The following is a 16,143-nucleotide window of genomic DNA, read 5'->3' as shown; positions in this document are numbered from 1 at the left end:
TTGGGTCTGAGTCTGAATTCTGTTCGTCTGAACTCTTCTCAGCCACCTTGTGTACCTTGTTGTACTTTTCTGGTGGTGGCTTCCTTTGATTATTGGTCTTTTTCCCGGACCGGCATACCTTCGCGATGTGACCCAGTTTGCCACATTTCCTACACTCTTGGTTCTTAAACCAGCATTGATTCTGGTCATGCGTTGTCTTCCCACAACAGTAGCATTTTGTTGTGCTTGAAGTAATTTGGTCCACCCCGAGTGCCGCCGCCTTTAGTTGCATTTCCGCCGTTCCTTTCGCTGCGGCTTCGTGCGATGCAGCTATAAGGACAGCCCTGTCCAGTGTGAGGTCGTTCTCTTCCAGTAGTCGCTTCTGCGTCCCTTCTTTGGATAATCCGCATACGAACTTGTCCCGCAGCGCTTCTGTCAGATTCCCTCCGAACTGGCAGTATTTCGCTAGCCTACGCAGTTCGACCAAGTATTCCGCATTGCTTTCGTCTTTCTTCTGCGTTCTTGCGTAGAATTTGAATCGTTCAGCCAGCATCAGCGGTGTGGGGTTCAAGTGGTCCTTCAGCACAGCCACAATCTCTTCGAAGGTCTGATCCGCTGGTTTATTTGGTGCTATTAGATGCTTCAAGAGCCCGTATGTTTTTGCCCCCATCGAGTTTAGCAATGTTATCGCCTTGTCGCCTTCCTCTATTTTGTTGGCTTCGCAATAGATCTCTATGCGTTCCACGTACGTGGCCCAGTCTTCTATTTCAGAATTAAAGTCGTTAATATTCCCTCGCTTAGGCATCTTTCTTCCCTTGGGAGCAGCACCAGTATTTCTTTAAGTATTCTTATTTATTTATTTGTTTCTAAGATGGCGGTTTTCCCGCGAAATCGGCGGTTTCCCGCTCTTTCCTTCTCTCCCCGCCCACTTCAATGGCGGTTTCCCGCTTCTGGCGTCTTCTCCGCCTAATGGCGGCTTCCCGCGTTTCTTCCCGGTGGAAGGGGTACGCTTCCCCCACAGCGGACAGGTTCAGCCGCTGGCTGGCTACCGCACAGTTCCCCTTACTCGGCTCTGTCTTTTCCTCCCGCCCGCACGGCTCTACCGGCGCTGGGTACACCCCGTTAACGGAGGACAGTTCAGCCGCTGGACTGGCTCTCGCGCAGTCTCTCTCTCCGTACCCGGCTCTGTCGCTCTCTCACCCGCACGTTCGGTGCTACCGGCCCTGGGTACCCCGTTGGTGGAGAACAGCTCAGCCGCTGGACTGGCTCTCGCGCAGTCTCTCACCCCGTTTTCGGCTGTGTCTCTCACCCACTCCCGCACGTTCGGTTTTGCTGGCTCTGAGTACCCCGTTGGTGGAGAACAGCTCAGCCGCTGGACCGGCTCCTCGCAGTCTCTCTCTCCGCACCCGGCTCTCACCCGCACGGTTCCCGTTCGCCTCCCCAGCCCTCTCGCAGACCGGTGTTTCCCTCCCCGGCTGCGGCTGGGTTTCTCTTCCCGCGCCTACTCGCAGGCTCAGTGCTTCGTGGCTGCGGTCGCTGCCCGGATTGTTCCCGCCGATCGCGGTCCGGCTGTCACCCGACGCCGTTGGACCTGACTTTTGGCCGGCACAGCTCCCCCTCGACCGAGGTCGAGTGCTCTGCCCTTATCCTCCGGATACTTCTACACCTTCCCCTACTCACAGTCTCTTCGGCCGCCTTGTTTCTTGCTGGTCGGCTCACTCCGCACTGTGGCAGAAGGGTAGTCAGTGCCTGTTGCTGATACAGCTTTTGTTGTTAGTCTTCCTGCTTTCTGTTGTTGCAGCCTCGTGTTTTCTTTTGGCAGCACGACGAGGGCGGTTGTCTCTCTTCGACGCTCTTCGTTGCTTTTGGTAATCTTGCCGCAGGGTACGATCGGACTCGTCGCCACTGTAAAGTCTGTGGGTTGTGCAGTTAATAAATACACAGACTTCAGAAGTAACAAACAAACAGGTCTTTACTATTCGAAGGTCCGGGCGAATCTGCCCCAGCAATCCTGCTACAACACTTATATACTGGTGTGGTCACTATCGGTATTACAGTATACAGAAGCCAAACAAATAGTGCCACACCTAAAGTAGTTCCCTTAAAGGTGAACGGTTACATTCAATAGTTCCCTTAAAGGTAGACGGGTACATACACTACAATGACGTCACGTCACAAATCACGTGACCGCCCAAACGCGGGCAAACGCGATGACATCACATCGCAAATCACGTGATCACCCAAGCGCGGGAAAACGCAGGTAAACGCGATGACGTCACAATGGGAATCACGGGACTGCCTAGCCAGTCCTCGTGGCATCCCCGTTCGGTAAAGGCCTGTACAATGGCTCTCCTGTGTCGATCTCTGCTGTTTTCTGGAATTCGTCAAATCCTACGTTAAAGACCTGTTTGATTGTTCTCCTGAGTCGACCTCGGTTATTAGTTAGGAATACGTCAATTCCTACAATATCATGACTGAATCTATACATTGTGTCCACTGCAAAGATTATAATTTTTTTAATTAACCCATACATAAGTGACACAAGTTTGGTTGCATCAAGAGCCTCATCTGCCATATTTGATGCCTATGCTTGCAGAGCTCACATCAGACAGACTAAAACTCTTGAAGTAGCCTGGAATTGATGTTCCAGAGTTTTGGTGTATTGAATGCAACCCATATATTAACCCACAGGACCACTTGGCTGTGCATTTCACGTTTCTTAAAGACTCCCCAGGCTAAGGAGTTTTGTTTCTTCTATGAGAGAAATTGTCTTTGGGAAGCAAATGGATGAATTTGCAAGTAAGGTTCAGGAAACCAACTCCACCTGAAGAGTGTTCAGTGTTTGCAGCTGTAAACTTCCTTGGAGTGTTAGCTTCATACCTGCCGGGATCTAGATGATTAGCTTGCCTGGCTCCTCTTACAATTCCAGAAAGTTGGCAGCTCAGCAGTTTCTGGATGTATGTGGGAGGCTCAATTTCCTTGTCCTTTGTTGCTAACACACATATAAGGAAAATAAAGCCAAGGTATTTGAGCTGAGCTACAGGTGTTGGGAAGTTTGTCAGGCAATGTGGCTTATGGTTTTTCAAAGAATAAGTCTGTGGCAAATTAGTGAAGTTTGAAGAAGTAATGTCAATATAATGAGACACAAGCTGATTTCTCATACTGCTTACTCTAATTTCTGGTGGAGTTGGCAAAGAGGCCAATTCATGATTCTCTTTTAATGGATCAAACGAGAACAGGTTGTTGCAGGGCGAGTTACCTTGTCTGGTAAACTGTTTGTATTCTGATGAGATAACTTAGCAATGGCATTATGAGGGTTAATTAGTGCTTTTCTTGTTTCTGCACTGATAATTTTTGCTAATTAATTGCCGGTTGAGTGGAAGGATGTGTTTGCAGTGTTTGTTCAGAGCTGCTCATACATTTGGACAGTAATACGTCTGCATGATCAAGCAGGACCAGAAACCTTTTTAAAAAATGCGTCCTGGAATTTTCCCACATGTAAATTTGTTGAATATGAGCAACATACAAACTCATGAGCAATCCTGATTTTTCTACTGCAGCATTTAAGCAGTAATTCTGCTCTGATCTTGCAGTTTATGGAAACCATTTTCAGTTGTGTGCAAACTGAAATCCAGTGATTTTGCATTAACCTTAATTTTCCTTGCATGTGTTTAGAGTTTGCACTGATGCTATAAATGTAGTCCCACAAACCACTGACTATAATGACATACAGGATGTCTTGGGGCCCATTGGTTCAAAGCCATGGTATGTGTCTGGCCTCATAAACTAACACCTTTCTTTTCTTCACGGAGCCAAGCACCCACATAAAAAAAATTGAAGGTCAAGATTGGCTTGAGTGAAATACCACAAGTTCATGTATGGGATACAGATTGTTTCCATATATAATATGATCTACATAACAAGCTATGATTTTCTCACTGGCTATGTTAAGTGTGAATTTCTTTGTTAATCCCAGAGAAGTGAATTTGGTGAAATTGGGACTTTATGTATGTAAAAGTGAACTTGGCTGTGCTTCTTGAATCTTGGATACTTTTAGTATAAAAGTTGTTTACAATGTCAATTTTATTTCTTTGTTTTCCTGGCATGATAATGCCATCAAATGTGTGTGTGTGTGTGTGACAAATACGAATGAAAAGCCACCACTGTGTAATTGTCAGTGGTACCTTTTTTATTATGTGCTAATTTTAATTTGGTTGAAGTTGATTAGTAGGCTGGGGCTTGCTCTGTTCAAACTTAACGCTTCACTCAATAAGCATGATTTTCTTCAAAATCCAGCTTTGTAGCTTAATGAGGGTAATGAAAATACATATTTTTGTAATTACATCGACTTTGCTCTAAATTGAAGAACATTTGTTCTTTGTTTCAGTAAAATACTTAAAGCAACTTGAATAAAAGATGTTAAATGCACAAATGTTGGTGTACGGTGAACAGAAATTCTGGAATACTGTGCAGTGATATTTGGCAGACTGCTTCAGTATTTGCCTGAGAAGTTGAAACTGGCTTCTGTTTTAATATTAATGTGCTCTGACTGTAATGCTTTATTCCTTCACAGCTGATTAATACTGTCTGTCAATTATTTGCAGATCCAGTGGTTGTGTGGAAGTTCCCAGAGGACTTCAGAGACCAGGTTTGAAACATGATTAACTTTTTTTTTAATGTAATAGTCTTTCCTAGGTAGCTGTGACAAGGCAAAGATGAATGAAGTCAGCGAGCAGATCTCCCAGACACAATCCAAAGTAATTACAGTGTAGACACTGCAACAATGTTTTCAAAAACTCAAATATTTTGTTTGATTAATGATAGGTAACTTATTTTAATATTGATTTCATTACTTTGGTGGTGTTCTTTATCACAGTGCCCTTAATTTCTTTCCAGGCATGGATATCTCCTCATGGCCATAATTTTAGTTGGTGAACTATGAAATGAAATGACGTTGCTCTTCAGAATATTATTGGGCCATTCTAATTGGAGTAAACTTACTCGTCATTCTAGATACAGTGATTCATATCAGTTGGAACAGCAAAAATTAAATTGCTCATCACAGCTGGATAACTCAATTGACTGGTGGCATTGGGACAGGAACAGGAGCAGGCCATTCAGCCCCTCGAGCCTGTAGGTCATGGCTGATCAGTATCTTAACTCCATTTACCCACCTTGGTTCCATGTTCCTTTAATACCCTTGCCTAACAAAAATCTATCAATCTCAGTTTTGAAATTTTCAATTGACTTCACCTCAACAGCTTTTTTGCGGGGGGGAGTGTTCCAGATTTCCAGTACCCTTTGTGTGAAGTGCTTCCTGACATCACTCCTGAACGGCCTAGCTTTAATTTTAACGTTCTGGACTCCCTCACCAGAGGAAATAATTTATCTCTCTCTACCCTGTCAAATCCTTTTAATCATCTTAAACACCTCAATTAGTTCACCCCTTAATCTTCTATACTCAAGGGAATACAAGCCTAGTCTGTGCAGCATGTTCTCCTATATAATTTAACCCCTTTAGCCCCAGTATCATTCTGGTGAATCTGCACTGCACCCTCTCCCAGGCCAATATATCTTTCCTGAGATACGATGTCCAGAACTGAACGCAGTACTCCAGATGCGACCCAACCAGAGTTTTACACAACTGTAGCATAACTTCCACCTCTTGGTATTCCAACCCCATTGAGATGAAGGTTCATATTCCATTAGCCTTGTAAATAATTTTTTGTACCTGTCCACTAGTTTTTACTGATTTCTGTATGTATGTACACTTTAGAACCCTGTGTAATTGGGGTAATGACTGCGTATCATTAGTAAATAAAGGTGCAGGTTAGTATAGAAGAGTATACTGCCATGAATGTTGTAGCCTGCAACTCGGTCGTAGCACTTTTTTCTTTTGTATTCTTGATTTAAATTAAGATTTGTATCAAATAACCCACCATCACTCAATACGGGCTCGCATATGAAGAATGGCCACTCTGTAGAAGGGCTGCTGGTACTGGTAGCACCATATCCCAGCATGAGCTACGTTCAGAGATGGAGCAGTAAGGGAAGACATTGAACCAAAGAAAGTCTCACTCAGCCCCAGTATATATAACATCCACCAGGGTTTGAGTAGCAGCACTGAAATAAGACTTATCCCGTGGTTTTCAATTTACCAGCCCAGCCTCAGTCTAGCTCGCAATCTTGATTCTCCTCTACTCTTGAGGGTCTTGTAGTGTATGAGGATACGGTTCTTTAAAATTAGATTTTCACACTCTCTTACTGTTAACATTTTGGTTACATAAAGTTCATGATTTCCACAGCAGGTAAGGTAGAATGGATTACAAAAAAACAAACACACGCATGGTCACTGCTGGAATATACACCTAAAGACACTCACTTGGTTCCCTGTATACAAGAGGTGAAGAGGGTTCATTCCCACTTACCTATAGAACAGAGAGTTCTTGAAAACTTAACTCATTTAAAATCTTGTCAAAGAAGTTTCCTTTGGATATGAATGCATGTTTATTCTTTTGAAATAAAAAAAACCCAGCTGTGAATTGCTGCATTCCATTTCACTCACATCTGATCCAGCAGTTTCCCACTGCGTCAGGAGGCATGATATTCTACCAGCGTCCCAAACTTCATCCATCTCATTTCCATGCTAGCAAAAACGGCACTATTGACTGTCACTAACCTTATCTGTGCAGGTAGTGAAATGGTTTCCTTATCACACAACTTGTATGGAGCTTCCCCCATTATTAGGGAAGATGAAGTCTACAGTAAATCTTTTGGTCATGAGCAAGCTTCAGCTTAATTTTTTTTAAACTATGCAATCAGTACCAGCAGAGTAAACTACAATTCGTGCTGCAGTCTCATCACCTTTTGTTCCGAAGCTCCACCGGCTTCCTGTGTCCCAGAGAATTGATTTAAAAAAAAAAAATAAAGACTTGCATTTATATAGCGCCTTTCATGACCTCAGGATGTCCCAAAGCGCTTTCCAGCCAGTGAAGTACTTTTGAAATGTAGTCACTGTTGTAATGTAGGAAACCTGTTAAGATTCAATACCTCAACTTCAAATCCTTCCTTAGCCTCCTCCTCCCTACCTCTGTTTTCTCTTGGCCGCATGCCCCTGCCTGCACCATCCCCTCCTCTCTCTCTCTCTCTCTCCCTCTCTCTCTCCCTCTCTCTCTGCTCCACTATACACATGACCGCTCGGAGCCAGAAAAATCCTTCCACCCTGGAACTCCCTCCCTCATTTTCCTCCATTCAAAAGTCTTAAAAACTTTTCTTCAACTGTGGGTTTTTCCCCCCTCAGCTCAATGACCATTTGCTATCTACAGCCCTGTAAAACGCTCTTGTAATGCTTTGTACATACTGAGTGCCATAGAAATATTTGTATGCGAGATTTGGATGTGGAAGCAGAATATAAAATAGGCTATAAAATTTATTGTCCAAAGTGTAATTTTATTACTAAGTGATCCTTTCCCATTTGTTCTTAATGTGCGTACCTTGTATTATTACGTGACATTTTATTCATTAGCATTTTCTGTTGCATTCTTATAATGCATTTCCAACAATGTAAACTTTAACTTCTGTAGTGTGTTTAATGTTGAAAGCATCCCAAGGTGCTTTAGAGAAGAGGAGAAAAACAGATAAGGGTATGAATGCTCAGCCATGTAGCGAACAATTGGGGATGTCAAAGAGCTTTGTACAAAGATGGATTTTGTGTAAGTTTTTAAATGTGAAGTGGACTGAACCATGTAGGTAGGAATAGAAGGCTGAATGGGGTTGCGGAGATGGAGTGAAACAAGGCCGTGGAGGGGATTTGCAGACGAGGACAAGGATTTTAAATTTAATGCATTGGCATCAGGGAGCCAATGTTGTTCACTGAGGACAGGTTGGTGGGCAAGTGGGTCAAAGTACAGGCAGAATAAGAGCAGCTGCATTTTGGACTTGTTGGAGTTTATGGAGAGTGGGGAATGAGAAGTGAGCAAGGAGGACAATGGAGAAATCGTGTCGAGTAGTGACAAGAACATGCATAAGGGTTTCAGTTCTAGCATAGGTGAACAATGCTGCAGAGATGGATGTGATCTTGTGGGATTTGAAGCTCGGCTGTGGGTTAGGCAGGATGCCGGGCTTTCACATGGTCTCATTCAGCTTGAGTGTCAAGGAAGTGGAGTTTATGGCAGGGGATGAAAACAATGGCTTTGCTCTTGCTCCTAATCATGTGGAGGAATTTGTGACCCATCCATGACTGAGTGTTGGACAGGTAAGCAGACAACACTGTGGTCATGGGGTCAAGGGAAGTAGTGGTGAGAGAGAGCTGGCTGTCATCAGGATACATAAGGAAACTGACCCCATACTTGTGGATAATGTCACCAAGGGGCAGTATGTAGATAAGGAAGTGGAGTGAGCTGAGGATTGATCCTTCGGAGCTTGTAGACATGACTGTGTGTGGGCAAGATAAGATGCACAGGCTGCATTTAGTGAGGTAGCAGTGGAACCATTGAAGGGTAGGTCCACTGAGCTGGACAATGGTGTAGAGGTGATGAAAGGTAATGGTGTGATCAACCATATCAGACACTGTAGAGAGGTAGAGAACAGGATGAATAATTAATCAGTCAGACAGGATGTCATTTGTACCTTCAGCCAGAGGAGTCTTGATGCTGTGAGATGGGCAGAAATTGGACTGTTGAGATTTGAACAGGGATTTTTGGGAGAGTTGGCTAAGGAACTGGGAAGCAACCCAGGAAATTAGAGATGGAGCAATAAGCAAAGACCTGTGTGATTGACTTGCAGTTGGTTCCTGCTCTTCTTCCTCCTCATTCTCCTCCACTTCCTCCTTCTTCTGCTCCTCCTTCTCCCCACTCCGCCTCAGCTCTCCTCCTCCTCCTCCTTCCCCTCTTCCTCCTCCTCCTTCCTCGGCCATCCTCCTCCTCCTTCTTCTTCCTTGGCCGCCCTCCTCCTCTTCCTTCTCATCCTCTTTGGCCATTCTACCTTCCTTCCCTCCCTTTCTCATAGTTTTAAATAGCAATTTAAAAATGAAAACTACCAAATGTATAAATGCCTCAAGTGATTCCACATTTATAAACAGCAGAATATCAAATGTTGTGGTATTAATTTGTTCAGAGACTTAGCTTGGCAGTGTTGGGATGCATTCATGTAACCTCTGGAGTTGTTACTGAAGTGTAGCAGTTTGTAATCCAGAAAAGGATTCTGTACCCTTCTAAATTGTAAGGTGGGGGATCCAAAAGGTTTGCGCCTCTCCTGGAATCTAAACAGAATCTATCTATCTGCCTCTTCCCTTTGCAGTCTAGATTGTGTGCTTTTGAACTCTTTGCCAGGTTTAGTCTTGTGCCTCCGTGAGCTAATCTGTCTCATCCTTGGACACATTTTCTGCCAGCCTCATCAATACTCTTTCTCTGTGCTTGAGTATTAAAAGATAATTGCAGCAGTAAGTTGTATTTCACACTCTGGCCTCAAACACCGAGCTTTTTTTAAACCTTTGTTTTAAATTGTCTCCATTTTTTCTTCTCGTGTTGCGGTGCAGTTCTGTTGCCCTTGGAAACCCTCAGTACCTCACTGAGTGGCTTTACCTCATTCATGAGCTCTCGCAGGCTTTTTACTCACTGAGCCCTATGAGTGCCTCAGCACTGTCATCCAATCGAAAATGAAAATAACAGGGTGCGTTCAATTTGCTGAGCACTGGTCAATCAAGTCTTCACAACCCTTTTCTTAAATCATAATGTATTTTGCCCTTAACTTCAACATCCACCTGAGCAAATTATAATCACGTTTTAACAACAGTGCTTTTCTCCTAAGCGTTTAATAAAAGTTTGCTAAAAATGCATTTGTATGATTTGCCCTGTTGTAGATTTGTATCTTGCTCATGTCTATCATCATTGTTTAGTGGGCCACCAGGGGGAAAACAACTTGATGCTGCTTCTTTATCAAGTGTGAAGAATGTTTTCTTTATAGGTGAGGCGTGGAGCATCATTTGAGGTATCATAAATCCAAGCCTGTGACTTGGTTTATCTGTCGGGGGAGGGTTAACTGGAGGAAGGTGGAAAAACAGCTAAATAAATAAATGAAGGCATTCCTTGGATGAGATTACACTTTTTGAGGATTTGTGTACAGATGGCTTGGCCTCTGGCTCAACAGCATAAAAGACCTATTCAGTTTGCTCATGATTAGGATTATGTTTTTTTTTTAATGTTTTTGTTGGGCTACTGCAGTAGTTGAAGAATTCTAAGTTAGTGAGCATATGGCAGCAGCAACCCTCTGTACCGCTGGCTCTTTTGTTTATCTCGTTATTGTTGCAGTGCTTAATGACAGTTGTAGGCCATAGTTTGGGGCAAAGGGGTTAGTCCACCCTAGGGAGGTGAAGGAGCAGCAGAATTGTGGATTATGGAAATATGAATTGATTGAATAAGAATTGCTGCTGCTGAAGAATGGGACTCAAAGGAAGACAGACTGGGAGCTGGCAGCAACACTGGAATATGATGTGAAAATGACTGGTATAATACTGTGAAGTCTTGGTCATTCACAGCTGCTGTCATTGGGAGCAAAAGCATATATTTAGCTCATCAGAAAAAAAGGCTTAAAGGGACGAACAGAGTAGACAGATGGAAGTGAATCTATTCCCTTTAGTCTTTTTTGCAGCTACTATAGTATGTACATGTTTGATTTTTTTTTTTGCTGTGCTGATTCAGATGTCCCTTGCACTTCTGATACCTTAATTATTAAAACCGAATCTAACTTACTCAAGCGCAGAATTCTATTGTAAATAATTTTATTTGCCTGAACAATTTCCGCAATTGGACCTTTTTGTGTCTTTAACAAATTTTAATTCAAATCGAGAGTTTTGTTTAAGTGTCCTTTATGACATTGATGGAGTTATATTCGGTCCATAATATAGTTTGTACATTAACAAACACAGTTTGGCTGATTGATTCTACTTCAAGCTTTTCTACTTCAAGCTTTTCAATTCATGCAGACACTTAAATGTACTTTGTGAAGTGCTATCTAGTTCCAGTGAGCGACGCTTGTCCAACAGCCATCGTTAGAACTGCCTTCAGGTGTAATTTTTGTAGACCAATAACTTCCAATATTGCTTTTTGTCTGATTTGTATATGAGAGAGCAAAAAAGAAAATTTTATAATAGCAGAAAATTATTGGTGGGACTGATAAACTGGCCTTAATAGGCAAGTCTTTAGGACTGATTTCAGTATAGTTTGACATCTTTTCAATGCCTTCTCATTTATACTAATGAAAAATAAATGATTAGAAGTTTTCCGCAAGTAATTCTTTCTTCAGAGAACTTGTTTTCAAAATGGAACTGCAATTTCTACTTTTGTTTTTTTTCTTTTCTGCTCTTGCCCTTTACATCCTGGAGACAGTCTGGTTACAGTTCAGTGGGCACCAGTTGTTCCTTGGCATCTCACCGAAGGACAAATGGACAAGAGCAGACCCACTGGACTATTCAGCCTGCCCAACACAACAGCGATGCCTTGTGCATCACAATATAAACACACCCCATCCCACCCGAAACCTACGTAATCTCCCGGTAAAGGTGAAACAACAGAAAAATTCCTGGCCAATTAGGGGAAAAAATCTGGAAGATTCCTCCCTGACTACGTTAGGCAATCAAAACTCGCCCACTCTGGCCCTGATGAATGTTGTACAGCACCTATCTTTTTTATACGGTGATGTCTGCCCCAGCTCTCATTTGAAGGAATTTAGTGAATTAGCGTTCACCACATGATCCAGCAGCCTGGTCCTCTATTCCCTGGGAAAAGAACCGCCTCCTAACGTCTAACCTAGTTCTGACCTTGCATATCTTGAGATTGTGACCCCTGATCCTTTCTAACCAAAACTGGGTATTAATTTTGTGGCCCTCCTCTGCACCCTTTCCAAAGCCTCAATATCATTCACCATGTGAGGAGACCAAAACTGGACACACTATTCTAACTGATGCCTAATCAAGGTCTTGTACAAAAACAAAACGATTGCTTCATTTTATAGTGAGTTGTCCGATAAATACACCCAGCACCCGAATTCGCTATAGCTTCACTGCATTGGTCATCAACCTTTATTAGATCTATGCACTAGATCTTTGTTTTTCCACTGGCTTTAGTACTTTTCTCGGAAGGGTGTATGTATGTTCAGCATTGGCCCTGCCCAGGTGCATAATATTGCACTTTTCTAAGTTAAGCAATTAACAGACAAAGGCCCAATCCCCCAGCACATCTAGATCTGCCTGTAGTAGTTGATTATCATTTACAGTCCCGACTCTCAGACATATCTTGGTATCATCTGCAAATTTGTAGATTGTTCCCCCAACACCTACATCTAGATGATTAATAAAAATAGTAAACCGCAACGGCCTTAACATCAGGACACCACCAAACAGATCCAAATCCATCTATAACCACTTTCTGCCTGCGGGCTTCCAGCCAGTTCTCAATCTAGCACAGTAGATTGCCACTAATACCAGAGGCTTCGATCTTGTAGAGAAGCCTCTTTTGTATGGTACCATATCAAAAACCTTTTAGAAGTCGAGGTTGATGATGTCAACTGAGTTTCTCTCATCCACTATCTTGGTTACTTCTTCAAAAAATATAATAAAGCTAGTGAGACAGGACCTCCTATTTATGAAGCCATGTTGGGTGTCTCTGATTGGTTCTTCTCTTTCTAAGTAGTCATATATTCCATCCCTATGATTACCTCAAGCATCTTCCCTATTACTGATGTCAAACTAATGGACCTACAGTTATTCGGATCAGTCCTATCTCCATTTAAAAAAAAATTATAACTACATTAACTGCCTTCCAGTCTAAGGGAAGTAGCCATGCATCAGGTGAAATCCTGGATAGAAATAGTTGCTGTGCAATTTCATTGTTGGGGGCCTTCACTTTTAAACTAATTTGTGCTTGTATCTTATGCGCCCATGTGCTCATCCAGCAAGGTTCACTTGATAATTATCAGGAGAAGAATCGATAGCATTCCCCTCTGCCCACCCCAGGGATGCAAGTGTTAATTATTTGATCCCAGTTCAGGTGGCTAACCCAGCACAGTCTAATCAAACCTGGGACTTTGCTGTCTTTATGGCTAAATAGGGCACTACACAATATCTTTACGTAGGGACCTAGAAAGCATGGAATAAATCAAGATGATTTAGCTCATGAAGCCTGTTACTTCTACAGACCATGTGTATTCTATTTTAGACTCCACCCGACTACTTAATCCCCTCCGAGAAGGTTTTGCATAAATACTCCCTAATCTCCAAAGGTGATCAAGTAAAACTCCAGAATATCTATCTGTCCCCACATATTCAATTTAAACCAGCTGCCCCCAATAGACAACGTTGCTCTTTGAGCTCAGCAGTCACCACACACCATGGAATATTTGACCATCTCGGCCCTTTCCTAAACAGATATTTTTCATGCTTTTTGTTTGAAGTGCTAACAAAGCCGGAACTGTTTTTCTGGAGATTCTGGACCAGGTATTGCCCACTGAGGGTATGAGTTAACTTCGTTTCAGTGTTTTGGGTGCATTTTCAGATGTGTCAAATTATAGTTTAATAGCGTCAGTTCAGACTTTTCTGTTGTTTAAAGAAAAAATATCAGCATGAGGTGAATGAGAGCTCTTGCCAGCTGTACCACCTGTAGCTTCTAACCAGCCACCATTGCATGCCTGTAAATTGCTTAGAAGCTGTTGTTGGATTCTCAGAGGACCTTACTTCACAGTGTGCACTATTAGACACTGAGATGAAAATTGCTATAATCATATCTAACATTGGTGCACGGTAATAAAACTGTTACTTTCTGTCGAGTAGGTTAGGAATTATTAATATCCCACAAGGAATTCACAGCATTAAAGAATGTTTAGTTACACCCTTTTTGCAGCGGCTAAGGCTTTCTATGTTTGCAGCAGTGTTTGAATAGTACAGTATGCACTGTTACAATGACTGGAATCAAAAGCTATCAAGTGGGTTGCTTTAAATTTTCAAGGGACATGCATCAAAAGTAAACTGGAGTGGGCAGAAGTTTCAAACATCAAACGTGCAGATGCTTTAAGGGAAAGGAATTTGTAGGGGAAGGCCTTTTTGTTCCCTTCAAAATAATGGCCTTATTGGATATTTCTTAGACGTTTTTATAATTGTCAATTTTCTTGCTGTTATAGATATGTTTCAGTTAGGGCTCCGACATAGCCAAGATGCTCCAGTTCTGTCAGTTATGGGGAGCATTCTTTGCATCCCAGAGAGGTTCCATTGCAAGTAATAACCAACCTCGGGAATCCTCACTACAGGCTGAGAAATCTGCATTTCTGGCCTGTTGCATGGTTTGCCTGAGTTGGGCTGCTCTAGAACAGCCCACAGGCACGTGTGAAGCCACTATCCCTCTGTTGGCAACTACGTCATTCTGGAATGCTCCCAGTAATGCCCGCTGGGACTGGCCAGATGGACCATAATGGTTTTTTCTGGTCCTGTACATTCCTATGCAATTGATCTTACTGACGCAGCCCAGCAGGGAAGACAACCCGACTGAAGGGCTTCTATGTTGGGAAGAAAATATTTTCTTGAAAAACTTTGAATATTTGTTAAGAGTTATTTTCTTTTATAAAAAGGGAAGCACTTTGAACAACAAGTTTTAAAGATAGAGACTTGTGATGGGCTCTGATACATGCATGGGTGTCCAAATTAGCTTTTCGTGTGTGTCTGTACTCTTGTGGCCTCTGACCTGAAGAGTGTCTTTATTTTTTAAATTGTTTTATTTTTAGCTGGAAGAGTTGGTCAATTGTACATTGATAGGACCAGCAGGTCTTGATTCTCATTCTGAAGCTTTTATCTAAGGAGGTTTCTGAATTTGACTTTGAGTTGGAGAACACCATCCTACCTTTTTTCTTGCTCCTCTCAAATGTGTTGCTTGGTTCTCTTCAGCTATGTGGGTAGAATGAGGAATATGGAAATTCTGAGTCATTTGTCTTTAATGGAGCCCATTGTCCATAGATTGGGTAAGTGCTTGGTTGAGTATATCTGTGCTATTACCTTCTGATAGGCAAGATGCCTCCTGGGAAGGTAGAAGACTGTGGCAAAAACCTTAAGAAGGAACCACTACTTTGATAGCAGACCAAGTTAAATATTTATGGTTTTTGTTAGAAATACCACAGAGATCACAAGGTAATCACAACAAAAAAAAATTTGCCACATAAATACCAACAGGGATGAGTACAACTGAAATGTATTGAAAAGTGACCAGCTTTAAATTTTCAAATGCTCTATTCACCTGCTGCTCATGTCCTTCTAGGTGGTGGAGGTTGTGGTTTTGGGAGGTGCGACAGAAGACGCCTTGGTGAGTTGCTGCCGTGCATCCTGTAGATAATGCACGCTGCAGCCACGGTACGCTGATGGTAGAGCGGGGTGGATGTTTCGACTAGTCAATGAGGTGTCAATCAAGAGGACTGCTTTACCCTGGATGATGCAGCTGCACCCATCCAGGCAAGGTGGGTGTATTCCATCGTCCTCCTGACTTGTGCCTTGTAGGTGATGGAAAAGAGTTGGCGAGTCAGGAGGTGAGCTACTCGCCACAGAATACCCAGCCTTTGACTTGCTGTATTAGCCACTGTGACGAGAGAAGCTGGAATTGTTCTCCTTGCAGCAGAGAAGGTTAAGGGGTGATTTAATAGAGGTGTTCAAAATTATGAAGGATTTTGATAGAGTAAGTAAGACAAAACTGCTTCTACTGGCAGGTGGATTGATAACCAGTAGGCACAGATGTCAGGTAATTGGCAAAGGAATCTGGGGAGATGAGAATTTTTTTTATGCAGTGAGTTATTACGATCTGGAAGGGTGGTGGAAGCAAGTTCAATAGTAACTTTCAAAAAGGATTTGGATATATACTTGAAGAAAAATTTGCATGGCTCTGGGGAAAGAGTGGGGTAGTGGGACTAACTGGATAGCTGTTTCAAAGAACCGGCACAGGCTGCATGGCCTCCTGTGCTGTAAGGTTCTATGATTCTGTGATTTCTGTAGCAGGTCCAGTTGAGATTTTGGTCAATGATGACCCCAAGGATGTTGATGGTGGAGGACTTGGCAATGGTAATGCCCTTGAATGTCAAGGAGAGGTGATTCGGCTGAGATGAATGGCTTCCTAACGACCACAACCATCTTATTTTCGC

General features: G+C 42.7%; 1 protein-coding gene across 4 annotated transcripts in view; it reads left to right on the top strand.

The window, feature by feature from the left end:
* dennd1b (DENN/MADD domain containing 1B) overlaps positions 1-16,143 on the top strand; it is a 307,950-nt gene that overhangs the window by 93,045 nt on the left and 198,762 nt on the right. For 2 of the 4 annotated variants that reach the window (XM_085982400.1, XM_085982402.1), the window contains exons 3-4: positions 4,584-4,627; positions 15,273-15,317. In XM_085982400.1, coding sequence (XP_085838526.1) covers positions 4,584-4,627; positions 15,273-15,317 — 89 coding nt within the window. The remainder of the gene's footprint in view (positions 1-4,583; positions 4,628-15,272; positions 15,318-16,143) is intronic. The other 2 variants (XM_085982401.1, XM_085982403.1) reach the window with 1 other exon arrangement.

The sequence above is a fragment of the Somniosus microcephalus genome, chromosome 3 (assembly GCF_052327205.1).
Source record: "Somniosus microcephalus isolate GS21.2 chromosome 3, FLI_Smic_1.0, whole genome shotgun sequence".
Lineage (NCBI taxonomy): Eukaryota > Metazoa > Chordata > Chondrichthyes > Squaliformes > Somniosidae > Somniosus > Somniosus microcephalus.
The sequence above is the reverse complement of the archived record's forward strand: the minus strand, read 5'-3'. Positions and strand labels throughout refer to the sequence as shown.